Below are 27,362 nucleotides of genomic sequence, written 5' to 3' on the forward strand. Positions count from 1 at the left end.
TCTTAAGTCACCTTCCACAAGACAACAGCAAACCGAGGATAAATCTCCTGTCCTTTTTAGGACCAAAGATGCTTTCCTTGTAATGAGAAGACCTTAAATCTAAGTCTGCATGGAAACTCCTTCTAGAATCTGTGAGCTGTAGTCTAAGTTTGATATCATATTAACTTGTGTGTGCGTTTGTGTGTGTGTATGTGTGTCAGTATCACTATTTCATAGACAATGTAGGATTTTCCAGGTCTTCAGTCTAACAATTCTGAAAGCTGCTCCACAGAGGACTGGGGAGGCAAAATGAGTCAACTTATCTATAAACTCTAGCAAAACTGTTGTTTTTACTGATTTTACAACTCAACTAACGCTCAAGATAGATCTATATAGAAACATTGTTTTAAGAAAAACTACCGAACCATTACTCGTTGCTATTATTCAATTTTCTCTAGATTATGTTTAGGCAAATGGTAAATTAATATATTAAACTTTCCATATCATGGATTGTAAACTGTAAGCAACTAATTTCTGAAAAAATATATTCATTTATGACAAATAATTCTGAATTTGCATTTGATAGTATGACCACATGATCTTAGTTTGTTCATAGCAAACATACCTATATGGCTGAAGTTTGATTTATAATTTAAATATTGATAAAATTCTAAATTTTAATTGTTAAAGTTTTCCTTCTGAAAAGGAATTTATGTAATTTTTTGTTTGTTTAAAAGTAAACAAACACTGCTCATGATTTTATGAGTGGGATAAAGATCAGTGGTTTGGGAAGCACTTTCTTTAACGGGCTGTGAAAAACAAATGTTAGCTACTATTTAGCAGCGTTATATACATTTTCCCTCTCAAAACGTGAGCTAGGGGACTTCCCTGGCAGTCCAGTAGTTAAGACTTTGCCTTCCAATGCAGGGGGTGCGGGTTAGAACCCTGGTCAGGGAGCTAAGATCCCACATGCCTCCTGACCAAAAAACCAAAACATACTACAGAAGCAATGTTGTAACAAATTCAAAAAAGACTTAAGAAAAAAAAAAAAGTGGGGCTTCCCTGGTGGCGCAGTGGTTGAGAGTCTGCCTGCCAATGCAGGGGACACGGGTTCGAGCCCTGGTCTGGGAAGATCCCACATGCCGCGGAGCGACTAGGCCCGTGAGCCACAATTGCTGAGCCTGCGCGTCTGGAGCCTGTGCTCCGCAACAAGAGAGGCCGCGATAAGGAGAGGCCCGCGCACCGCGATGAAGAGTGGCCCCCGCTTGCCACAACTAGAGAAAGCCCTCGCACAGAAACAAAGACCCAACACAGCCAAAAATAAAATATAAATTAAAAAAAAAAAAAAAAAAGAAAGTCTTCTTAAAAAAAAAAAAAAAAAAAAAAAAAGTGAGCTAGGTCATCTGAGTGAATGGTGTATTTGTTTTCCACCTGCCAATATGGTGGCCTTAAGAGATCCCTGTCAGATACAACAGATTTTGATTTGTATTTTAATCTACTTTACAAGGTAACCCTCCTAGATATCTTATCCCAAATAAGCATAAACTTTAGGCTGTTTTCATGTGTCATTAACATAGGCCTTAGAGGTTGATAGTGCCAGTAAATTGTCATCTTATCTGTATATTATGAAAAATCTGATAATATAATCTAGACTTTAACTTTCATCAACGTTTACAATTTTTACTCAGATGGTTCATGGATCACAAATTAAGAAAATCCTGGGTTTAGAATCTGAAAGAAAGTAACTGCTTGGCACTGCTACGAGTAGTATGTTCTTAGGGCACATTCACTTACTATGAAGAGTTTCCCTCTAGAACATCTTTATTGCTAAAATGATTTTTAAACTTTTAAATTTTAAAAACTAAGTAGTAATTAGGACAGGTTATCAAAAACTAGAAAAATTCTAAAGCTGAGATTTAATAATTGCATAACAGAAAAAATAGATTCCAGAAGTATAAATCAGCAGGTGTGCTACAAGGTGAAGCTTTATGTTAAGGAATGCATGTTTAGATATTTACTCTCAGCACCTATGAAAAAGGAATTGGTTTGAGAACATTAAAATTATAACTATCAGTAAGAGAATGAAATTAAGTTTAAGTGTTTAAGACTAAAGAAAAGTGGGACTTCCCTAGTGGTCCAGTGGCTAAGACTCCGAGCTCCCAATGCAGGGGGGCCAAGTTCAATCCCTGGTCAGGGAACTAGATCCCACATGCTGCAACTGAGTTCGCATGCCGCAACTGAAGATCTCGAATGCCACTACGAAGATCCCGCATGCCACAACTAAGATCCGGCCCAGCCAAATAGATAAATAAATAAATAAATATTTAAAAAAAAAAAAAAAAACTAAAGAAAAGTTTTCTGGCAGTACCTCATAGTTGGAATTTTTATTCCTTAGTTGATAGTTCAGCAGGGACTCTATTTAGTAACATGGGGAGACATTATAAGATATCTAAATAGAAAATCTGTGTGTACTTCTTTTATTGTTGTTCTAACCAGGACTTCCCTCCTTTCATTTTTCATTCACAACACATCATGTCATTGAGTTCATTACGCAAAGCATTTAGAACATTACCTGGCACACAGAGGGCACTGCTACTGTTGGTGCTGTAACCATCTAGGGTCAGGATGCCCTGTATATCTCGACACCTAAAGGGCTACGTGTGCGTCTAGAGAGAGCAGACAGATTTATTACAGACAGTACTGCATCAGTTAAGGGACATGTCACCATGGGGGGGTGAACTGTCCTCTGAGTGAGGTGACCAACTTATCCCCACCTGCCTGGATGTTCCCAGTTTGGGCACTGAAAGTTCAGAGAAATCCCTCAGTCCTGAGTAAACTGGGACGGCTGCTCACTCTACCTTGGATCCCATTTCTTCATCTTTAAAATGCAGGTAAAATAAAACCTACATCATAAGAGTATTATGAGGCTTAAATGGGGAACTATGTGAACAGAGGAATGTATCATACGAGCCAAGAGCAGGACGCTCGGCCCCCAGGTCTCGCCCTAGCTCTTTTCACCTAACTAGCTCCCTGCCTTGGGCGACTTACTTAACCTCTCCATGCCTCAGTTTCCTTTTAGGCACAACGAGATACCACCATTTACCTTGTAGGATTGCTGAGAGTTAAAATGCATGTCAGCTGTGCACAGCTGAGTAAGCACTAAGTAGATCATTATCATTGTCGTTAAAATACTCAGCCCATTTCCTAGCAATAGTAAACTGTTGATAAATGTTTATTATCTACTAGGAAGGTCTGTTTAAAAACGATGTAAAAACTAGGTTAGTGTTTTGGGGCTTTTTCTTTTCTTAACTGGTCAGGGTTGTTGCTTTCTTTAGTGAACTCTTAGAGAGCTGCACATAATCATCGTATGTGAAGAGCTGTTGGAAAAGGGTAACAGGAGGTGGGCGACTGCCCTCCCTGGCCACACACCCCCCCCGGGAACTCGGGGGCAGAAGAGCAACCGTCTACTGCAGGCCTGGCCCAGCTGCTGCCCAACTACAGCACAGCACAGGATTTCCAGAGGTCTTACTTCAAAACTGAATGAAGAACCAGAACCACAGGGCTTCTGCAAGGGAGACTGAACTGGCCTGAGCTTGAGGGAGAGGATGATGTGTCCACAACACCAGGGAGGCCAACTGACAAGTCTCATATGAGCAACAGCCCCTTCCCGATCACCACCTGGACCGGGAACTCCTGGAAGAGCTCCATGGCCCGGGAATGCAGTCCAGCGTGGTGATACAGAAGGCTAGTTTTTGCGGTTAGCTGGTGGTATGTGGATGAGGGTCTTCTGGCCCCTGTTGGCTTTTCAGGACCGGCCTGGCTTCTTCACTGATTGGCTATGTTTTGTTTGATCTCACTGATGAGGGGGAAGGGGGAAGGGTGGGCGGACACCACCTATACCATGTAGTCTTCAAGCTACTGCGGTGCCAACACTGCCCTTGTACCCAGCACTGGCCTCAACACGGCCATCTCTGCTGTCTGCCTGCCCTCATGCCAGCCCTGTGGCCCACGTCACGGAAACTGAAGGCAGGTACTCCCGCAGCTGTGTCGGAGTCCCGCGGCTTCTTGCACGGTCAGACTCCGAGGCCTACTGTCCTCGAGAGCTGTAGGGTCCACACTCGGCCCTTCCTACCTCATTCGCCTGCAGCTTTCTAGAGAAAACATTCATGGGCCTTAGGACAAGGTGAAATCAAAGCCGACTTGTTCCTCAGCTGAGTTGCTAAGGCAGTCCGACAGACTGAGATTTGCTGGCAGTTTCATTCTGGAAGCAGCATGCTGAGGGAGGCGTGGGAGAGCAGTGACCAAAAGAAGAATTAAGCAAAGGTGTGGGTGGTGAAGGTGCTTATCCTGTCATTTGGTGGACGAAAAGCTTTCTGGAGCACTCCTGAATTACTGTCTCTCATTTATTAGTCACTGGAACAAATGAAGTGATGTGGTCCCTAGTTATTAAAAAATCACACATCCAAAACAAGGGTGTGTTAACAGGATTCAGAAGCTAAAACAGTATCCTACATTCCAATTTGTCTTTCACTGAATCGACTTCAAATATGTAATTTGGGGGGAAGAGGGTAGGAGAAGGGAGGATTCATTGCTTGCAGCAAGGAGAACACGGAGGATCTTTCCCAAGCAGTGTCTCCAAATATGAAATATTTTTAGAGCTCATGCTACACAGATTAAAAAATTTTTTAAAGTATACAATTATTCGTAACCGTGGTAATAAAAAGGATTGTCTCCTTTCCTTCTCAATTTCTAATCTTTTAATGGATAGTTTAAAAAACCTCCACCACTATTAATCTATAGTTTAGTTTTTCATTTTCAAATTATACATTTAGGGACTTCCATGGCAGTCCAGTGGTTAAGACTCCACGCTTCCACTGCAGGGGGCACGGGTTCGATCCCTGGTCAGGGAACTAAGATCCCGCATGCTGCACGGCAGAGCCAAAAACAGTAATAAATTTACTCATTTTTTACATTTGCAAGAACTCCCACGTGCTTTTTGAAGCTCAGCTTATATCAAATTTTGATCCATAAGCCTAAAAAATTATTTAATAACCAGTAACTAGCATAGTATAAAAAGACTCCACATCCAAAGCTGAAATACAGCTGGAAATCAGAATTCCTTCATCACAGTGGTTCTCCTCGGGGGCTGATGCTGCCCCACAGGGACACCTGGCAGGGACACACCTGCCAGCCCGGGGGGCGGGTGGAGGTGCTACTGACTCGGAGGGTAGAGACCACGGATGCTGCCCCGATCGTGCAGTGGACAGGACAGTCACCCGAACAAAGAACGATCAGGCCCCAATGGCAACAGAACCCCTAACGTGCACAACTGAAGAAGGGACGGTCAAACCATGCAGACGGCAAGCTGCGCCGTTCGGCACAGAGCACAGCCTGGATGGAGAAAGGCCGACTCCCAGCCACCGCCAGACACGGCAAGGGTCTCTAGCCACATCTATTTTGTGACCCTGTAATTAGTTAGCCCTTTTGGGTTGTGCTTATTTTCACAATGACAAGTAATGTTTTTTAGAAAATAAATATGGTATCTACTTCCACGTTTAGATTGTTCCTGAGTCACCGTGATGTTTTAACAGTTAAAAGAATTAAACAGTTCTACTTGCAGTGGTGTAACAAGTTTTAATTCAAAATAGACACTCTGAAAACAACAGGTAAAAAAAAAACTTAAACAAGCTCTTTGAATTTACCACAGAGCGCACCAACAACCGCACACCAGTTTCACGACTGCCTCAGAAATGCCCATTACAGCAACGACGTGCAGCTATTATATTTTAAAAATGCGTACGGTAACATTATCTTATTTCCCAGAGACTGTCTTATCTTCTGAGTATGTTGCACAGGTGCCTCTGCTGTTATCACCAGCACTACGACTTAAGGTCTGAACTGGATGGTCTCCATTACTGCTTCTGGTGCTTTAAGTTATTTTATATTGTGTGAAAAAACCAAGGCTTAGCTGTCCAAAGGAGAGTAATACACTTGAGCTCCTTAGCAATACCCCACCCCATTAACCTGGACAACTAGGCGATGGGAAAGCCCATTTCCCCAGAATGAATACATTTACCTCTAGGAAACTGTCAGAGATTTAATATACCAACCAGGAGACTAGCTCCGGTCTACTCATTTCGCCTTGTCCCCTGAAAACCTCTGTTTAAATTTCAGTCAGTCGCCACACCCAGGGGCCAACATGTTATCCTGAGTAACGCAGTCCTTCCCTTTCACTGGTTTATGAACAGTTAGGTTAGGAGGAGAGCTTGTGTGTGTGTTTTCAGTGTTTGTTCTAAAGGCACTAAAGATTTATTGTCTTATCTTTGAATGGAGAAAAGACTTATCAGCGTATCAAAAAGAGGGGAAAAGTCTACACTGAGAAGTATTTTTGTACCTACAGAACTACTTTATTTGTAAAATAACTCTTGACTTATGAGCTTTAATACCAGACTTCAGGTTCAGTATATTTTTAACAAATGAAAACATTTGGTTTTCTGAGTTACAATCAAAAACAGCTATTAGGACAAACCTGAAAAAACGTAAATCAAAAGTATAATCTAATAAGCAAATACCTTACAAGAAGAAATCAGCATAAGTTAATGCAGTGCATCCTTAAGGAACCAGACATGTCACAGGGGCTTCTACTCACTTCTCTAAACATTTACTGTATCATCTGCTGCTACTTGTGAAGCTGAGGGAGAGCAGTTTTAATTCGCAGTTAATCAAGTATTCTGAAACAAGCTGAAATTTCCTTAAATGAAAAACAAACATATATAGATTTCAGTTTTTAGCATGATACTGACACTACTGGGAAAACAAGGCGTGCATGAAATATCAAAAGATTTAATTTACATGACAGAGGAAAAAATGAAAAACAACTGTTACAAAATCAAGCTGCAGGAAACAATAAATTTGAAAGAACTATTCACTTCTTTATAGAGAAGTCTTTCTGAGCACCTGAAATAAATCTAAAGAGCAGCATAAAGACCACTGAAATTGATTAGTTCAACATACAGTGAAGAAAATAACATTTTTTAAAATCTCAATTGAAAAAGACTACTAATTATCTGGTACTTTAGATTGCCTAATTTTTTTTTTTTACAAGTTTTGTGGTTGATAGTCAAAGTTCAATCTGTGTTTAACATTTTTAAGTTCAGACATATCAAAGCCTAAAAGTACAGAAGGCTTGTGATTTTTTATTGCTTTCATGCAAATATACCTTCTTTTTCCAAAAAATGAAGCCACGTCAATTTTCCACACCCATAAGAGTGAGGATAACAGTTCTATTTCCTTTTTACTGGGATATGGTCTCTTGTGGAAATAATCTCTAAGAAACTGCTTTTTTTCTTCATAAGAACGGTCTTCATATTTTTTAGGATTTAATGCTAAAATCTGGAGAGCATCATCATTAACGAGGGGTCCCTCCGTCCTGCTTTCATTCCTCTGTCTTTTAAAAGGCACGACACTCGTCACCTTCTCTGGGGACGGGTCTGTGTCAGCATTTATGATGAGAGGCCGCTCCTCGCCATCCCTCTGGTCTTCAGCCCCAAACTGGCCATCAGGCATCTTTCTCTTCACAGGAAAACTGGAGTCGTGTATCACCTCACCATTGACTAAAAGCACTTCACTGTTCTCAATAAAATTAGGCTGGACCTGCAGGCCTGAGCTGCTGTCCTTTGGAGCACTCCGACAGCGCAGGAGATGTATGGCAATGGCCGCCAGAGTCATGTTGCCCGTGTAAACCCCACAGCAGTGGATGCACTTGAAAGCCGGGGATTTCAAAATCGTGTGGACTGTTGGCGTGATGTGGTGCCGCTCCTTCAGATGCAGCTCGTACGCCTCAGCCGTCACAAAGGTGCCGAAGCAAAACGGGCAGGTCAGCGCCTGGTTGCCAGGCCTCCCGGGCGCACCCTCGGTCTGCGGCCTCACTTTGATGTACACGGGCACCAGTGACTTGGAGTGTATCCCAGCCAGGACGGCCAAGTAGACCTCCCGCTCACCCAGCTCCTCCCTGGGCAAGATGGTGATGAAGTCAAGGTGGGGAAACCGCAGGCTGCCATTGGCATCGACATCCAGCTGAAATCCTTTGTCACTATAGTCCACGGGCAGTCTCCTCTTCCCTAGGTGCATGGCCCTACTATGCTCTGAGAGGCCTTTAATATCGTGGAACGTGCACGGGCAGAACAAGCACCCCAGGCCGTGCACCAGTAAGTGGCGGATAAGCTCCGCCTCTGAGACTAAGCACTTACAGGACAAACACCGAACTGTTTTCTCTCTCATCCACTTTAGAAATGGTGCACATGCCGCCAGCTTTTCCGGCTCCAGTGTTTCAGCGGATTTGGATTCGCTGTGCTTATGTGCCACTTCCATGTGGACCTGGTAGACATTGGAAGGGAAGAGCTCGTTGCAAACTGGACAGGTTTTCCACTGCTTTGCCTGTTTGAGCACCTGACTTGCCTCTGCCACAGACGCAGAGGGCTGAACGAACACATTCTGAGTGGCGTTCACCACCGCTGGCGGGGAGGGCAGGCTGGCCATGGAGCCGGCCATCTGCGCAGCCGTGCCCGACTGCAGGAGCTGGATGGGCATCTGGGGAGGGGCAACAGTGGTGACACTTCCAGGGGGCACAGGCAGAGTGACAGATACTGGGGCAAGTGTGTATGTGGGAATCCCATTCACTTGTTTCCCTGTGGGTATTAGCTGTCTGAGAATAGAGCCTGACGTTAGGAAAGCGGTGTTTGGCGAAGCCCCGGGTCTAATGGGCTGATGTGCAGGCAGGATGTTGGTACTCACAGACTGATTAAGCTGCAGGACCCCCGGCCTCACTGGCTGGCCCACAGGAAGGACCCCTGACACGACAGGCTGACTGAGCTGAAGAACACCAGAGTTAATACCCTGGTTCACAGGGAGAACACCTGACGAGACCGTCTGGCTGGGAGGAAGGAGCCCAGGTGGGACTACCTGACCTGCAGGGAGAACCCTCAGCGGGACCGTCAGCCCAGGGGGGAGAACCCCTGCCTGAGCCACCCGGCCAGCGGGGAGAACCCCAGAAGTTGCCGTCTGTCCTGAAGGGATAACCCCAGCAGGGGTCACCTGTCCCGCAGGAAGGACCCCCGACGGGACTGTCCGACTCACAGAAATCACCCCTGGCGAGACCGCCTGAAGAACTCCAGGGGTGACAGAGGGATTGACAGGAAGGACACCGGACCCAACAGGTCTATTTACCGAAAGAACTCCAGGCCCACCTGGCCTGCTTATGGGCCCAACAGGCTGGTTGAGGGGCAAAACCCCCGGGCGGATGGTCTGGTTTATGGGGAGGACACCGGTTCCAACAGACTTATTTACAGGTCCCACTGGCTGACTCAAGGGCAACACAGGAGGGTTTGCTGCCTGATTAAGTGGAACTCCATGAGAGAGAAAGACAGGCTGAGGTGTTGAGGGCGGCAGAGTGAGGTTGCTCTGGCCCACTGGCAGAGTACTGGAGACCAGAGTCACATGAGACTGGGCAACGGCAGGCGGAGAGTGGGTGAGGCTTCCAGAAGCGCCCGAGGCCACAGTCACCGGAGGGGGTGCACCCTGAACGGGCTGTACCACGGTTTGGCTCTGACTGTTCTGCGGCAAGGCAAGGTGGAAGCAAGGAGGTGTGGCTGGGAGGCCCGGAGCACTGCTGTTGGGTGGTACAGCCGCACGTGCAGCTGGTTTTGGAGCAATATGCATTTGCTTCGGAAGTCCAGTCTTCTTAATGTGTTCTGAGATCACAGACCTAAGCTTATTCTCCAAATCCCTGTGTATATCCGACGTCAAAATATGGTACATTAAAGCATCCTGGCTGCTGGAGTTGGCGTTGCACTTTTTACAGTAATACCTGTCGGATGGGGGCATCTTCTCTGTAGAAAGGGTGTCGTCAGCTCTTGGTTGCTCACCCATCTCCTCGGTTCTCAGGCCAAAGTAGGAATTAATTAAGTAGTGAAAATGGGCTACCAGCACATGCTTCTTCATGCTGTAGTACAGAGTGTTTGAAAAGTTACATTTTAAACATGTAAAGCTTATCACATCGCTCCTAGATGATTTAGTTTCACCTAAAATATTCACTGTGTAGTTCTGGACTTTCCGAGCAGGTGCATGAAACATTCTGAAGTGCCTTCCCACAACTCTGGGCTGAGAGGAAAACACACAGTTTGGACAAGGGATCACCAGCTCTTGGTCAATTTCATCTTCATGGTAACGATGTAAATGATTTTTGAATGAAGTAAGCACTTTTGTGGAGTATTTACAGAGGCTACAACAGTATGGTTTTGTTCGATATCTCTGTTAAAAGAAAAGAAAGTCAAGCATAGTTTAATAAAACCATCAGACGCTACACCTTCTACAGTTGACAAGTATATGATTCTTTTTCTTCTAACTGGCTAGATCTAGTGCTGTGTTGTAAGGGAAATTACCCACGGATAACGTGTAAATAACACTAGAGACCCTAATTCAAATTTTCACATGTCACAAAACAGTATTCTTTTCATTTTCTTTCCTTCTCAAACATTTAAAAATGTAACAACTATTCTCAGCATGTAGGCCATACAAACACAGTTTGGCCCCAAAATCACAGCTAGCTGAACCCTGTTTCCAAGCCAGCCATTAAACCACAAATCTCATTACTTAGTCCTATACTTTGAACTGATGCAGTCCTAACTGCATTAATTAAAATAAACTCAATTTTCTGCACGAAAAAGTTATTTTCTCCCCTTCTCATCCCACTTCTCTTAGTTCCAATGTTGTTTTTACTCCGAATTCTAAAACTTCTGGAATTTATCTAACATAACCACACTTGCAAATTGTTAACGCCATCATCACTGTCTTCCACCTCCCAGATGCCTGGAGCAGGCAGGAGACACGTGCACAGCGCAGGGCACAAGCAAGTAGCCAATAAACCGCGCGACAAGCACTGAAGAAAGAGGGCCTGTGCCTAACTCACTGTCAAGAACCCTGAGGTAAGTTCAGGCCACAGACTGTAACTCTGACAGTACGGTATTTCTCTGTAAGGCAAACATGGGAAATTCCACAAGCTTCGGGCACAGGAACAGACATCTGTACAGCAGCTGGCCAACTGAGGAGCACAGTCTGCTCTAGCATCCGGGAAACCTTGCTGGTCTGACAACCTGGAGCAGTATGACAGCCTCCAGACCCCAGGGCTGGTGCCCCAGGAAACACGGGCCCTAGCTTCACAAAGGAGGAGGGTTAAGGTGCGGACAGGTTAAACGCTGGGGCAGAGGCCTTCCCGTTCTGCAACCCTTTTTTCAGCTACTGCAGTGGCCGCAGGCCACCCCCCTCCTTCCCAGATCTGTGCTCTCGTGACCGCTCTCTTTCATACACACATACACATACTCCCCTCCTGTGGGTTTTGTCACCTTCTTTCCTAGTCATGCAGTTCTCCTCTTGGGTCACTGGTCAGAGAAATCACCCAAACACATTCAACAACATGTTACTATTGCCTTCCCAGCAATTAGAAATCCCAGGTTCTGGCACTTCCAGGAGGATCTATAATAAACCTAGGGCAACAGCCAACCACAGATCACAAAGTAAAAAAAACATTTTTCACTGATTCTGACACACTCTTCCCCCCATACTTTAATATCTCTGAAATCTGAAAACACCTTACAACTGACAGTTCAATGCTGCAACACAGCTTAAGTGTGAAGTATTACTTTAGTTTCATTAGTGGTTCATTTTAAAATGGTGCATCTTATACTCCACAAAATGCTGTACTGAAAAACCAGATACTTAATGAAAATTACACCCAATTAAAGAGTCAATAGCACTTACTAACAACTGGTTACTATCTGTTAGTATTGAACAGATCTTTGGGTTAAGAAAAGATTTCTTAAATATGACACCATAAGTATGATCCATAATAGAAAACAATGACAAACAGGACTTCATCAAAGTAAGAAATCTGCTCTTTGAAAGACACTGTTTAAAAGATAAAAAGACAAGCCACAGGCTAGGAGACAATATTTGCAAACCACATATCTAATAAAGGACTTGTGTCCAGAATCATTTTTGTGGACATGTTCAAGTCTCAGTAAGAAAACATATAACCCAATTTTTAGAAAACTGGCAAAACATTTTAAGCATCAAATACTTTAAAGTAAAGAGGGTATCCAGATGCCAAACACACGAAAAGATGCTCAACATCATTAGTCACTAGGGAAATGCAAATTAACACCAGAGAAGATACCACTACAAACCTATTAAAATGGAAAATAAACAGTAAGTCCGTAAGCACAAAATCCCTGACAAAATATTCAGAGAAAAACTTGTATGTGAAAGTTCTAGGACAGTGAGCCCTTGGTTCACTGTAACAGATTTAGAAAAAATAACCAAGGCGAGAAGCAGAGAAGAAGTGGAGCCAGGTGTTCTGGGTGCTGGTGGAAACCCTGTGCCCGTGACAGTCCCTGTCTCCCCGTCAGCCTAAGGCCTCGTCCTCAGGTCCCACAACAGCTGGGCGCCATCACCTGGGCTCCATCACCTGACATAACCTGAGCGTCTCTGTCCCAAACCCAAAAGTCCAACACATCTCATTTCTCTGCAGCACGAGCCGCATAATCCAGCAGGGTCACACTTTTCTGCTACGGTGCCCGAAACCGTCTCTGTTCACATGTCCTATTACCCAGAGACAAATTAAAGCAAGAAGCTACCTACGGCACAGAGAGGGGTAAGGTACTGAAACGAGCAGACCACACAGCCTCCACCGTGCCAGGCAACAGTGGTTTATTGGGTTTTTTTCTCAATATGGTATCTACTTAACAAATTCAATCTCCACTCTTTCATATCGTTATTTAACTTTTTATGCCAGGCCCTATTCACCCGAACAAAAACATAAACTCCCTGAGGAAAAGAACCCTAACTTTCACCTCTTTGTATCAAGCACTCAAAGTTTTACCTACTTTGTAACAGGAATTCAAAAAATGTTTCCTGATGAAAAGCATATTAATTATACATTATACTGCACGTTATGTTACAGAATCTTTTAAGAACTCAGATGAGAAAAATCAGGGAGGCCCAAGAAAATATTCACAAAGCCAAGGTCTTCAAAACAAGGCATATTTGAATAGCCATGAGCTGCTCTGAGCAGAATAACCGAATCAAAGCAGTTTCAAGGAATCCTGTGTCTGTGGGTAGAGAGGGGAGTGTCGGGTTAAGGAGGATAAGAGACGCAAAACAGAGGCAGAAAGCAGGACTCAGGAGGACAAGGTGACAACGGAAATGTTTTTAAATAAAATTCTGACAGCAAAATGACTCACTGGCTACAGGAACTTGTTTTTAAAGCCAGAATTCCCAAGGCCAACACGACCTGGCCTAACGGGCTGGGGGAGCGGCGAGGGGGACAGTGAAGTCGTACCTGGGACGCGCTGGTTGGGCGCTGACGAAGGTGCTAGCCCAGTGGCTGGGGGGAAGGAAGGGTTTTCCAGAAGAAAACACTTTAAGAAGGAGAATTCAGCAGTATGTGACATATTTTAGCTCGAATCTGTTTAAGTGTGAGGCTTCAAATTATTATAAACTGTGTTCCTCGATTCAAACTCCATATTCTTATTTTAATTTTTGAAACCAGGATGTTACCTTCATTACATATAAAGTCATGACATTTCTTTTTACTGAGAATAGTTATATAAATCAGAAGCCCTTCTTACATCAGAGACATATAATAATCAAGGACAAATAATAGTTTCACTACATCACTTTACCAACTTGATAAGCGGAAAACTCTCAAAGCATCAATAATCCTATATTACAAAACGTTTAACTTTTTCTTTCTACTTCCCTGAATATTTACACTACACCTCCTCCTCCTCCCATTCATTCATCTGCAACCCCAAAACATATGATGTTCCTCAGAACTAAATTGACACTTACCCCCAAGTTCTGAGGAAACATGAAAATCAAAAATAAAAATACATACCACTTTCTTTCCAGAAGGTTCCCAGAGAGAAATATCTCCCCATGATGTGTTATAAAAGTACTTCTCTCCTGGATCAAAGCCTTTAAGGTCCTTTTAAAAAGGGAGAAAAAGAGAGATTATTACATAATTTCAGAAGATAAAGAAATATTTAATTAGAACCTGATGGGATTACTTGGCACCTAAGAAATCTACTTGGGAAGAGTGAAATGAAAATGCAGCCCATGGCAAGTTGTGACAGAGTTCCCATCAAGCTGGAGACCTGGGGAAAATGTTGAAATAATCCAAGTTAATATTACAGTTTTTGTACCTCAGCAGCAGCCTTTTAATTTATGCCAAGTACTTACTGAGTTTACACTTGAATAGTAAATGAATATGTCTTCCAAGTTTCTACAGTGTCTTAAATTCAATGCACATTTTTTTCTTCCTTTCCCATCCTTTCTTGTTTGTAGTTCATTAAACCGTCCTATTACAGAGTTGATTTCCTTCCTGGCCGTACTTGTTAGGGTGCTGGATTTTCTCCCATGTCTTTAGTCTTCCGTAAATTCAAAAATATACATAAATATATATTTTTTTTAAAAGTTACAGTTTTATAAGAAATAAACAGATGAGATTTCCACAAGTAAGTTTTGAAAGAGAGAAACTGCATGAGCAGACACTGTCTTCCATCAGCGCGAGCACCACGGAGAAGAGTGTCAGGGTGGGGAATGACGCAGGGGCTCAAGCGTGTGGCTAACACCACCACAGGGACGGCAAGACGGAAAGGGACGTGACTCTGAGACCCTAAAGCCAGATGCAGCAGGGTCTAGACTGAATTCCGCTTCAAAGAGACAGAATGTGAAAAATATTTGGGGGGAACTGTAGAAATCTGAATATGGACTGGGTACTAGATAGGATGAACATTTAATGACACAGAAAGATGCAGGTAACTGAAAAAAGCAAGCAATAAAAAAGAGTGACCGATATGAGCTCACTGTGGTAAATACTACACACATTTATATTTATATGTTTACACACATAAAGAGAAACCTAAATCTCTAAATGGTAGGTACGTGGCATTTAATATTTTTATTTTCTAAAGAAATGATAACCTGTACTTTCTAACTTTCACAGTATATATTACTGGGTTTTTTTAATAATTAAAGATTATTTTAATATAAAATAAAGAATTAGTTAAGCCAGAGAATGATAATTAATATCACATCTGCCTTGGACTAAACCTAGGCTAATACACTGCTACCAAGTCAATTCAGAACTAGAGAAAAGTGCAAATTATCACAAGGACTTAAATTGGATAAAACACTGCTTTTATTGTGAGGTTTGTAACATATATAGAGGTAAAATATATGACAACAATAGCACAAAGGCTGGAAGGGGAAATGAAAGCATGCTGCTGTAAGGCTCTATACAGTATGTGAAGCAGTATTATATGAGGAAAGTACCCACAAAGTATGGCTAATAAGCCAGAAATGGAGATAATATGGAATCATAAAAATATTCATCCAAACGAAAGCAGAAAAAGAATAAAAAGAACAAAGAACAGATGAGATAGGTAAAAACAAACAGGGAGATGGGAAATTTAAACCCAATCATGTCAACAATCACATTAAATAACAGGGGTTGGTAAACTGTTTCTGTAAAGAGTCAGATGATAAATATTTAAGGCTTTGACAGCCATGCAGTCTCTGTTTGATACAACTACTCAGTCCCACCATTGTGCACAAAAGCAGCCATAGACAATATGTAAACACTAATAAGCATGGCTGTATTCCAAGAAACTTTATTTACAAAATGGGCAGCAAGCCAGATTTGGCCCATGGGCCACAGTTTGCCTACCTCTGGTCTAAACACTCAAATAAGAGGTAGAGAATGTCAGATTGGGTTAAAAACCACGATCCAATTATATGCTGTCTACGAAAGTCTCACTTCAAATACAAAAACAGCAAATTTATCAATGCCTGCAACTTTCTTTGAAATACATCAAAAAATGAGATAAAATGATGAGTATAGATATATATTCATGTTAATTTTGTAGACTTTACGTGGTAGGTACATGGGTTTTCACAGTACAACCCTTTCAGTATTTCTGTAGGCTTAAATTTTTCATAAGAAAACACTGGAAAAGGAAGAGGGAAGCAGTAATGTTCTATCACAGGCGATGAGAAGGGTTTAAAGGAAAGAGTGCTTTCCATTGTCAGATGCAGGAAAAAAAGAGCTAGTAAGAAAAAAAACAATTATTAGGAAATAAATGGATTAAGAATATTTCAATATATTTTTGTACATAAGATGTAGAAATATAGGTTAACACATTTTTTAAAATCTGTTTATACATATATAGGTCTCAGAAGATTGACATGGGGTGGGTTCAGTGCACCCTTTTTGTTTAAGCTTCCCTAATTTAGATGCAGCAACCCCAAATCTGTAAACATTGGTTGAAACGTTCTCATCTAATCTGTAACTTGACGCACAGAAGTTAAGTGCACGAGCTGCCTCAGGAACGGCAGCCCCGAGCAGAACAGCACAGAAGGGAACGCGGTGCAGTGCAGGGAGAAGCAAGAGCAGTCAAGCCTCTGCGCCAAAGGCAGACCCTTGGGGCTTCTACGGGGGGAGAGCGGTACCTCCAGGAGGAGCCTCAGAGTAGACAGGGTGCAACAGAAGACTGGCAGGAAAAAAAGGTTCACAAGGTAATAACCCACTAGGCGACAAAAAGGCGAAAATGACCATGGATCCAGATTTCTACTAGACAGTCACCATTAATTCCTTCTATCTCATCCTCCCTCAATAAATCTGAGAGATACTTTGAAACTCTAACCTAGGGACCTTCTTTTTTTGACCCCCTTTTCCCCTACCGCTTCTTTAAAGGTTTCTGGCCTCCATGTGACAGTATTTGTATCTCGGGTAGCTGTTAATTGAGAAAACAGAGGATGACAAAAGCTGACAGGAAGAGTAATACTTTTAAATAAATTTGGACTTTTAAATAAATTTGGATAATATTAATCACCTCAGTATCTATGAACATTTGATATATAACAGTAATTTAATGGGAGAGATTACTTTCAATTCTCAGACAATGCTTCATTTGAATTTGCAGCCACCAGAGAAATTGTAGTAACTCCCTAATAACTTCATGATTCTTCAAGGGTCCACATCATACATTAGAAATCTCTCCTCTAAGCAACACACACATCATACACAGAAAGAACATCCAATGTCTCTTCCACTTCCCCACTGATTACATTTGTGTTCTTTTTTTTCTTTTAATCAAGCAACCCAGTACTAGTTTCCTCTACATTTTAATGAGATTCAAGGGATGGGCCTGCCTAACGAGGCTGACCAAGCAACGAAAAGCATGGTCAGGACCGATGCCTGATGTGGATCCAGAGTTCTGAAAAAAAACTTCTTTTAGGGTTTTACACGGGGAAACCTGAGTAAAATAACGAAGGTAATCGAAAACATACTAAGGGCAAGTGCAGAAGAAAGTTTCACATGACTATTTTACAGCATTAAAATGTAATTCAGGGAAAACTCATGTGATTTAATTCTCAGCTTCCTGGTGTTCACAACTGAACAGCTTCCTGGCTGCATATCAAAATTAAAATGACCTGGGAACTCAGCAAAGATAAATAAAAGAGAGAATCAAAGAAACCAAAAGTTGTTTCTTTGAAAAGATCAACAAAATTTACAAATGTTGGGACTTCCCTGGTGGCCCAGTGGTTAAGAATCCGCCTGCCAATGCAGGAGACACAGGTTCGAGCCCTGGTCCGAGAAGATCCCACATGCCACAGAGCAACTAAGCCCGTGCGCCACAACTACTGAGCCTGCACTGTAGAGCCCATGCTCCACAACAAGAAGCCACCGCACTGCAACGAAGAGTAGCCCCCACCCCCGCTCACTGCAACTAGAGGAAGCCCACGTGCAGCAATGAAGACCCAATGCAGCCAAAAGTAAGTAAGCAAATAAATAAATAAATAATACATGTTTAACTAGACTGACAGAAAAGAGAGAAAATAAAAATAAGTAAAATCAGAAATGAAAATGGGGACTTACACTGACCTTACAGAAATAAAAGGATTAGAGGAGAATACTAGCAACAACTATATACAAACAAAATAGATAAACTAAATGAAACAAACTCTTAGAAACACACTAATTACCCAAACTGATTAAAGAAATAGAAAATTTCAACAGACCTGTAACAAGTAGAGATTGAAACACTAATGAAAAACACCAAAGCAAAGCAAAGTCCAGGACGAGATGGTTTCACTGATGAATTCTACCAAACATTTAAAGAAGAATTAACACCAGTTCCTGTCAAACTCTTCTCCCCAAAACAGAAGAGGAGGTAACACTTCCTAACTTATTTTATGTGGCCAGCATTACCCTAATGCCAGAGCCAAATAAAGACATCACAAGAAAAGAAAATTACAGACAAATATTCCTTATGAATGAAAATGAAAACTCTTAACAGAATACTAGCAAACAAGACCCTACAGTATATTAAAGATTATGCACTATGACCAAGTGGGATTTATACCAGGAATGCAAGGGGGGACTCAGCATAAGGAAATCTATCAGTGTAATATACCAAAGTTAATAGAATGAAAGAAAAAAACCCACACAATCACCTCAACTGACAGAGAAGGCATCTGACAAAATCCTACACCCTTTCATGATTAAAAAAAACACCCAGAAAACTAGAATAGAACTTTCTCAACAGGATAAAGGACATTGATGAAAGCCATAATATTCAATGGTGAAACACTGAAAGCTTTCCCCCTAAGAATGGGAACAAGACAAGGATGCCTGCTTTCACCACTACTATTTAATATCCTACTGGAGTCCCAGCCAGAGCTATTAGGCAAGAAAAACAAATAAAAGGTATCCACATTTAAAGGGAAGCAGTAAAACTATTTCTATTCACAGATGATATGATTCTATATATATAGAAAACACCTAAGAATCCACAGTAAGCTACCAGAGGTAATGATAAATTCAGTAAAACTGCAGGGTACAAAATCAGCATACAGAAGTTAGTTGTGTTTCTATACACCTATAAAGAAAAATCTGAAAAGGAAATTAAGATAACAATACCATCTACATACCATCATTTACAATACCATCTAAAATAATAAAATGCGTAGGTATAAATTTAACCAAGGAGGTGGAAGTCTTGTACACTGAAATCTACAAAACATTATTGAAAGACATTAAAGACCTAAATTAATAGAAAGACATCCTTTGCTGATGGGTAGGAATATTGCTAAGATGTCAATACTATCCAACATGATCTACAATATAATCCCAATCAAAATTCCAACAGTCTCTTGCAGAAATGGAAATGTCAATCCTTAAATTCATATGGAATTGAAAAGGGCCCCTAACGGCCTATAAAATATTGGGAGAAAGAAAGAAAACAACAACATAGTTTTGGAAGTTTTAGCCACAGCAATCAGAGAAGAAAAAGAAATAAAAGGAATCCAAATAGGAAAAGAAGAAGTAAAACTGACACTGTTGGCAGATGACATGACAGTATACATAGAGTCCTAAAGATGCTACCAGAAAACTACTAGAGCTAACCAATGAATTTGGTAAAGCAGCAGGATACAAAATTAATGCACAGAAATCTCTTGCACTCCTATAAAATAATGATGAAAAATCTGAAAGAGAAATTAAGGAAACACTCCCATTTACCATTGCAACGAAAAGAATAAAATACCTAGGAATAAACCTACCTAAGGAGACAAAAGACCAGTATGCAGAAAACTGTAAGACACTGATAAAAGACATTAAAGATGATACAAACAGATGGAGAGATATACCATGTTCTTGGATTGGAAGAATCAACATTGTGAAAATGACTATACTACCCAAAGCAATATACAGATTCAGTGCAATCCCTGTCAAACTACCAATGGCATTTTTCACAGAACTAGAACAAAAAATTTCACAATTGGTATGGAAACACAGAAGACCCCAAATAGCCAAAGCAATCTTGAGAAAGAAAAACAGGGCTGGAAGAATCAGGCTCCCTGACTTCAGACTATACTACAAAGCTACAGTAATCGAGACAGTAAGGTACTGGCACAAAAACAGAACTACAGATCAATGGAACAGGATAGAAAGCCCAGAGATAAACCCACGCACACATGGTCACCTTATCTTTGATAAAGGAGGCAAGAATATACAAGGGAGAAAAGACAGCCTCTTCAATAAGTGGTGCTGGAAAAACTGGACAGCTACATATAAAAGAATGAAATTAGAACACTCCCTAACACCATACACAAAAATAAACTCAAAATGGATTAAAGACCTAAATATAAAGCCAGACACTATAAAACTCTTAGAGGAAAACATAGAACACTCTATGACATAAATCACAGCAAGATCCTTTTTGACCCACCTCCTAGAGAAAGGGAAATAAAAACAAAAATAAACAAATGGGACCTAATGAAACTTAAAAGCTTTTGCACAGCAAAGGAAACCTTTGCAGAAATGGAAATGTCAATCCTTAAATGAAACAAGACGAAAAGACAACCCTCAGAATGGGAGAAAATATTTGCCAACGAAGCAACTGACAAAAGACTAATCTCCAAAATATACAAGCAGCTCATGCACATCAATATCAAAAAAACAAACAACCCAATCCCAACATGGGCAGAAGACGTAAATAGACATTTCTCCAAAGAAGATATACAGATTGCCAACAAACACATGAAAGGATGCTCAACATCACTAATCATTAGAGGAATGCAAATCAAAACTACAATGAGATATCATCTCACACGGGTCAGAATGGCCATCATCAAAAGATCGACAAACAATAAATGCTGGAGAGGGTTGGAGAAAAGGGAACCCTCTTGCGCTTTTGGTGGGAATGTAAATTGATATAGCCACTATGGAGAACAGTATGAAGGTTCCTTAAAAAACTAAAAATAGAACTACCATATGACCCAGCAATCCCACTACTGGGCATATACCCTGAGAAAACCATAGTTCAAAAAGAGTCATGTACCACAATGTTCATTGCAGTACTATTTACAACAGCCAGGACATGGAAGCAACCTAAGTGTCCATTGACAGATGAATGGATAAAGAAGATGTGGCACATACATACAATGGAATATTACTCTGCCATAAAAAGAAACGAAATTGAGTTATTTGTAGTGAAGTGGATGGACCTAGAGTCTGTCATACAGAGTGAAGGAAGTCAGAAAGAGAAAAACAAATACCATATGCTAACACATATATATGGAATCTTAAAAAAAAAAAAAAGATTCTGAAGAACCTAGTGGCAGGACGGGAATAAAGACGCAGATGTAGAGAATGGACTTGAGGACACGGGAGGGAGAAGGGTAAGCTGGGACAAAGGGAGAAGAGTGGCATGGACATATATACACTACCAAATGTAAAACAGATAGCTAGTGAGAAGCAGCCGCATAGCACAGGGAGATCAGCTCGGTGCTTTGTGACCACCTAGAGGGGTGGGATAGGGAGGGTGGGAGGGAGACGCAAAAGGGAGGAGAAATGGGGATATCCGTATATGTATAGCTGATTTACTTTGTTATACAGCAGGAACTAACACACCATTGTAAAGCAATTATACTCCAATAAAGATGTTAAAAAAAAACAAAAAAAGAACAAAGTTGGAGAGCTCACACTTCCCAATTTCAAAACTTATCACAAAACTACGGTAATCAAAACAGTGTAATACTAACATAAGGACAGACATATAGATTAATGGACTAGAATTGAGAGTTCAGAAATAAATCCATGCATCTATGGCCAAATCATTTTCTACAAGGCTGCCAAGTCCATTCAATGTGGGAAAAATTAGTCAAATAAATGGCACTGGGACAACTGGATTTCCACATGCAAAAGAATAAAGTTAGACCCCTATATCACACCATATACAAAATTAATTCAAAACGGATCAACACCTAAACAGAAAGAACTACAACCATAAAATTCTTAGAAAAAAACATAGGAGAAAATCTTCTTGACTTGAATTTGGCAATGGATTCTTAGATACTACATAGAAAGCATTGCAAACACAAAAATAAATTGGACCTCATCAAAATTTAAAACTTTTGTGCATCAAAAGATATTATCAAGAAAGTAAAAAGAATGGGAGAAAATATCTACAAAACATATCTAATAACGGTTTAATATCCAGAATACATAAAAAACTACAACTCAACAACAAAAAGACAAACAATCCAATTTAAAAATGGGCAAAAGAGTTGAATACTCATCTCCAAAGATACACAAAAGTACAATAAGCACATGAAAAGATGCTCAACATCATTAGTGGCCACAATGGCAAGGGAGGGAGAGACTGAAAGAGAGAACGAATGTTAGCAAGGCTGTGGGTAAACTGGACCCCTCATGCATGGCTGGTGGGAACTGAAAAAGGTGCAGCCACTGTGGCAACAGTTAGGTGGTTCCTCAAAAAGCTAAACAATTATTACAGGACCCAGCAATTCTCTGAGGTATATACCCTAAAACTGAAAACAGGGACTCAAACAGATACCTGTGAGCCAAAGTTCACCGCAGCATTATTCACAACTGCCAAAAGATGGACTCAACCTAAGTGTCTATCAACAGATGAACTGATAAAATGTGGTATATGTTTACATAATGGAATATTACTTAGCCATAAAAAGGAGTTAAGATTTTGACACATGCCACACATAGATGAACTTTGAAAACATTAAGCTAGTGAAATAAGCCAGTCACAAAAGGACCAATACTGCATGATTCCACTCACATGAAATATTTTTAATAGGCAAATCTATAGAGACATAAAGTAGATTAGAGGTTATCAGAGGCTAGGGTGGGACATGGGGAGTTACGACTTAAAGGTTACTGAGTTTCTGTTTGAGATGATGAAAATCTAGTTGCAAAACAGTGTGAATATAATTAATGCTACTGAACTGTACACTTAAAAATAGCTAAAATGAGGAATTCCTTGGTGGTCCAGTGGTTAGGACTGGGAGCTTTCACTGCCGGGGCCCAGGTTCAATCCCTGGTCAGGGAACTAACATCCCACAAGCCATGCAGCGCGGCCCAAAGACAAGGCTAAAATGGCAAATTTTATGTTATAGATATCTTACCATAATATAATAAAAAAATTCTAAATACACTTGGAAGATTTAAGAGAAAAAGGAGGTTAAAATATTTCATTACTTATTTTATACTGATTACATACTGAAATAATATTTTCAACATGAGGTTAAATAACTAAATTTTTTTTTAACTAAATTAAGAAAATAAAGAACTGGGAAAGTTTTTGAAACAACCAATGCAGTTGCACAGAGCCCTGTGCTCAGACAGGCCAGTGCTGGGGTATAATCCCTGTTGTCAGCACTTTGAAAGCGTTAATAATTTCATCTTTGAATTTGTTTTACAAAGTGAAGTCTGATAGGACCATGGAGCATGTGTCAGGGGCCTGAAGCGTCAGCTCACGCGTGGTCCTACCTCCACTGTCCTGGGACAGATTCTGTCCCTGCTCTCGGTCTCCACACCCCTCCAAACTCCCCTCACCCTGCAACCACTCCTAGACTCTTGTCCACCACCTGGGGCAATAACCAAGTTGTCAAGAGGTCCACATTCCCCAGTCGCCCTGTGAGAGCCAGGCACAGCCTCGGGGAGAGGAGGAGGAAGGTGGTAACTGGCCCAGCCCTGGACTGGCTGCATCAAGGTGTCTGGCAGATAACTTGGGGCCCTGAGCCCACCCTGGATCCAGGTAACAGAAGCATCCTGGCACAGAAGTCGCAATCTCTTGGGAGTCACCCATCTGCTGTGGGTTGGGACAGCGCGCCTGTGGGGCCTGTCCATGGCCCCACATTTTCATTTTGCACAGTGCCCTCCAAATTATGTAGCTAGCCTTTAATTTAACTGATCAAATGTTAACTTTTTTTTAATATCTTGATCTAATTTATCTTATTATATTTTTTAAATTTTTATTTATTTTATTTATTTATTTTTGGCTGCACTGGGTCTTCATTGCTGTGCGTGGGCTTTCTCTAGTTGCAGTGAGCAGGGGTTACTCTTCGTTGCGGTGCACAGGCTTCTTGTTGCGGTGGCTTCTCTTGTTGCGGAGCATGGGGTCTAGGCACGCGGGCTTCAGTAGTTGTGGCACGAGGGCTCAGTAGTTGTGGCTCACGGGCTCTAGAGCGCAGGCTCAGGAGTTGTGGCACACGGGCTTAGTTGCTCCGCGGCATGTGGGATCTTCCTGGACCAGGGCTCGAACCCATGTCCCCTGCCTTGGCGGGCGGATTCTCAACCACTGGACCACCAGGGAAGCCCCCAAATGTTAACTTTTTAAAAAACTCCTCAAGACACTCTAAGGAGTAGCAGGGTTTAGATCTATTTTTAGAAAAGGAGATAAGGTTCTTGGAAGAGCCTATTTCCCCTTAGATTCACTTTTCTCAGCCAGGCTTTTGACAAGAACTGTACAGCCTATGATTTGAGGGCCTAACTCTTAGGACAAGTGGAGTCGTATACACCTTGGAAATCAGAGGAGGCAGAGTGATTTCTCACTATGAAATCTGAAATGCTAGCTAAGGAAACGGAAAGGACCACATGGGCAGGTGTTCCCAGGGCTGACTCTGCGTAAGCGCCCAGAGTTCAGATAAATTCCCTCTTGCTTAACTTGGTCGGTATTGGTTTTCGTTGCTTGAGACCAAGAGACTCTAAATAATACAATGGATTAAGAATAAACGCATTTGACATGGAAAGAAGTTCTTCATATGAGATTCAGTGAAAAGTAAGAACAAAGCTACTAGTACAGTATTTTATATAGTTAGATCATGTCCTGTTTCTAAAAATCTGGAAAGATATAACAGTGTTTACCATGGAGATTCTGGGGTAACGGTTTACAAGTGAGTCATTTTTTTCCTCTAAGTTTCTGTGTATATTTTCTAATTTTTCTATAATGAACTTCTACATTGCTTGAATTTTCAAAAATTTTGCAAAATATAGGACCAACTACAAATTAATAAAACAAAAATTTTCCCCCAAAAGAATTAGTAAAATTTAACCCAATAGTTAATTAACTAACAATTCTGGTATGCCATTCAAATCTCTTACTTTTCTCTTGTGAAGTATGTACGTTTCTGTGTCACTATAGTCTTGGAAAGAAAAAGTAAACAGTCCTGAACAAATTCAGATGAGTAAACAATTCTTAGGCTGACTGAGGAAGCAAGTAAGTGAGGAATGTCCAGTTTTACGCCATGTCAAAAACAAAGGACTCCAGGATGAAAACTTTTAGTTGTTACTGGCATTTTACCTAAAAATAAAACTAATTCTGTAACAAAATTCCATTTAAAAAGTAAATTCACATTAAAGGAGACTAAAGAGAGATGACAACCAAAGGCAATACCTGACCCTAGATTGGGTCCACCACTGACAGGGGGAAAAATGCTATAAATGATCAGACAAAAATGTCATATCAATGATAAATCTACCTAAGTTCATAACCATCCGGCGGCAATATAAGAGACTAATCTTATTCTTAGAAAACACACACTTCAAGTATCTAGGTAATAAGGGTCACGAGGTAAGCAACCTACTTAAGTGGCTCAGGGAAAAATACCACACACACACAGCACAAGCAAGAGTGTGCAAATATTAAAGCAAATGGGAGAAAATGTTAACAACTGGTAAGTCTGGGTAAAGGGTAATGAGTGTTCCCTGTACTATTTTTATTCTTGTAACTATTCTGTAAGTTTGAATTATTATTTCCAAATAGAACAGTTTTTTTAAAAACTGAATTCACTTAGCCTAGTTTGATGGGGGTTCATCAACTGGGTTGTGATTCTAAATTCCATGTTCCTGAAATACTCTTTCTAATTCCACTGGAGAATCCTACCCTATCTTTAAAAACACGGGGACTTCCCTGGTGGTCCAGTGGTTAAGACTCCGTGCTTCTATTGCAGGGGGCACGGGTTCTATCTCTGGCTGAGGAATTAATATCCCTCATGCCGTGCGGCACGGCCAAAAATAAATAAATAAATACACAAATAAAAACAAACAAAAAACAGTTCAAATCTCATCTCCTCCATAAAGGCTGTTCTAGCCTCCTCAGCTAGAAGTGATCTTTCTGTTTCTCACTGATTGTTTCAAGTTTGTCTCAGCTCCTGCTAGACCGTCAACCCCCTTCAAGGGTAAGTATCCTGACTAATTCTCTACATTTAGAATGAGGACACTGAGGCCCAAAGAGTAAGAGACTTGCCCAAGGTCACACCATTAGCTACTAGCCAGGACTAAAATGAAAGCCATGCCTTTATCCCCCTAATATTCCAAAAAGAGTTTCAGTCTGTTACTGAAGGCACTGCTATACCTTCAGGGTACATTTTTTGAGCATCTACCACGTGCCAGGCACCATTCCAAAAATTTTCTCATACATTATCATTTGAAATTTCCTCAGTCTATACATATCGTGCTCTTAGCTTGTTATTTTTATATTCTCTGCAAATATTACTTAAACTCACATATTTATCTATTATTAATGGACTATGTGTCCACTGTCTACCTTCTCAAACCTGTCTCCAAAAAATTATCCTGCTTTCTTCCTCATGCATAAAATATGACTTACAGACAGAGCTGCAAGAACACTGGCAGTGCTCTCCCTGTAAGACTGTTCTTGAACAACAGTGTCTAAGAGTTTCCAATTCAGTGTCTCCCCCAACCTTTTATTTCCAAATAAACTTTCAGGCACAGTCTGTTATTAAAAGTACTTCTCTACTTGGGTTTTACTTTCATTCATTCATTTGAAAAATATTCGTTAAAAAATATATATATATGTTAAGCATGTACAGGTAATAGAGTGGGTAACAAAACAATGTGGTCCATGCCTTCTTACATTCAAGTGAGGGATACAGATAAACAAATAACATCAGGTATTGCAGGAGCTCTGAAGAAAAACAGAGCAGGTAAGATAAAGTGAAAAGGGCAGCATTTTAGGGGGAAGATCTCTCTGGGGCGGTAATGTGTGAAGACAACTATTTGAGGTCTTTCTTTCAGAAATTTTACTTTAGAGCAAAAATCAATTCTGACCATTAATGAGAATCCTGGTAAGTATTGGTCTTTCAGCACCAGAACACCTGAACACCTTTTTATAAATAAAAGTCAATCTGGTTCAAAGTCTGAGTTTTGAAAATTAAGAAACTGAACTCTTCCCAGGCCAATAACACCTTGAATTGAATTCTTCACAAGTCTGAAAAATTCAAAGCAGACATGGTCCCTATTTCAATAGCTATGAATTAAACATGCATAGAATTATAAGTGGCTATAAAGCTACAAAGAAAGCTTTATTTAACAATTTTTATTTCTTTATGCCGGCCATACATTCTCAAGTTATAAGAAAAGATAGAATTATACGAGAACATAATTTATCAATAAAGTGTGTGACTGTGACCTTAATTTTTAAACT

The 27,362-nt window shown here is 40.9% G+C and overlaps 2 protein-coding genes across 11 annotated transcripts in view; one reads left to right on the top strand and one right to left on the bottom strand.

Moving 5' to 3' along the window:
* PARD6G (par-6 family cell polarity regulator gamma) overlaps window positions 1-27,362 on the top strand; it is a 202,164-nt gene that overhangs the window by 126,336 nt on the left and 48,466 nt on the right. For 5 of the 9 annotated variants that reach the window (XR_014252041.1, XR_014252042.1, XR_014252043.1 and 2 more), the window contains one exon: window positions 10,842-11,440. The gene's annotated coding sequence lies outside the window, so the exon portion shown is untranslated. Of the gene's footprint in view, window positions 1-3,314; window positions 3,427-10,841; window positions 11,441-27,362 lie in introns of those variants that run through there. The other 4 variants (XR_014252045.1, XR_014252046.1, XR_014252047.1 and 1 more) reach the window with 2 other exon arrangements.
* ADNP2 (ADNP homeobox 2) overlaps window positions 5,598-27,362 on the bottom strand; it is a 31,099-nt gene continuing 9,334 nt past the window's right edge. The window contains exons 1-3 of one of the 2 annotated variants that reach the window (XM_082418406.1): window positions 14,275-14,454; window positions 13,931-14,020; window positions 5,598-10,287 (exon numbers count right to left, since the gene is read on the bottom strand). In XM_082418406.1, coding sequence (XP_082274532.1) covers window positions 7,078-10,110 — 3,033 coding nt within the window. In that variant the 5' untranslated portion in view covers window positions 10,111-10,287; window positions 13,931-14,020; window positions 14,275-14,454 and the 3' untranslated portion in view covers window positions 5,598-7,077. Of the gene's footprint in view, window positions 10,288-13,930; window positions 14,021-14,274; window positions 14,455-27,362 lie in introns of those variants that run through there. The other variant, XM_082418405.1, reaches the window with a different exon arrangement.

This window comes from Balaenoptera physalus (genome assembly GCF_965194825.1).
Source record: "Balaenoptera physalus genome assembly, chromosome: 12".
Taxonomy (NCBI): domain Eukaryota; kingdom Metazoa; phylum Chordata; class Mammalia; order Artiodactyla; family Balaenopteridae; genus Balaenoptera; species Balaenoptera physalus.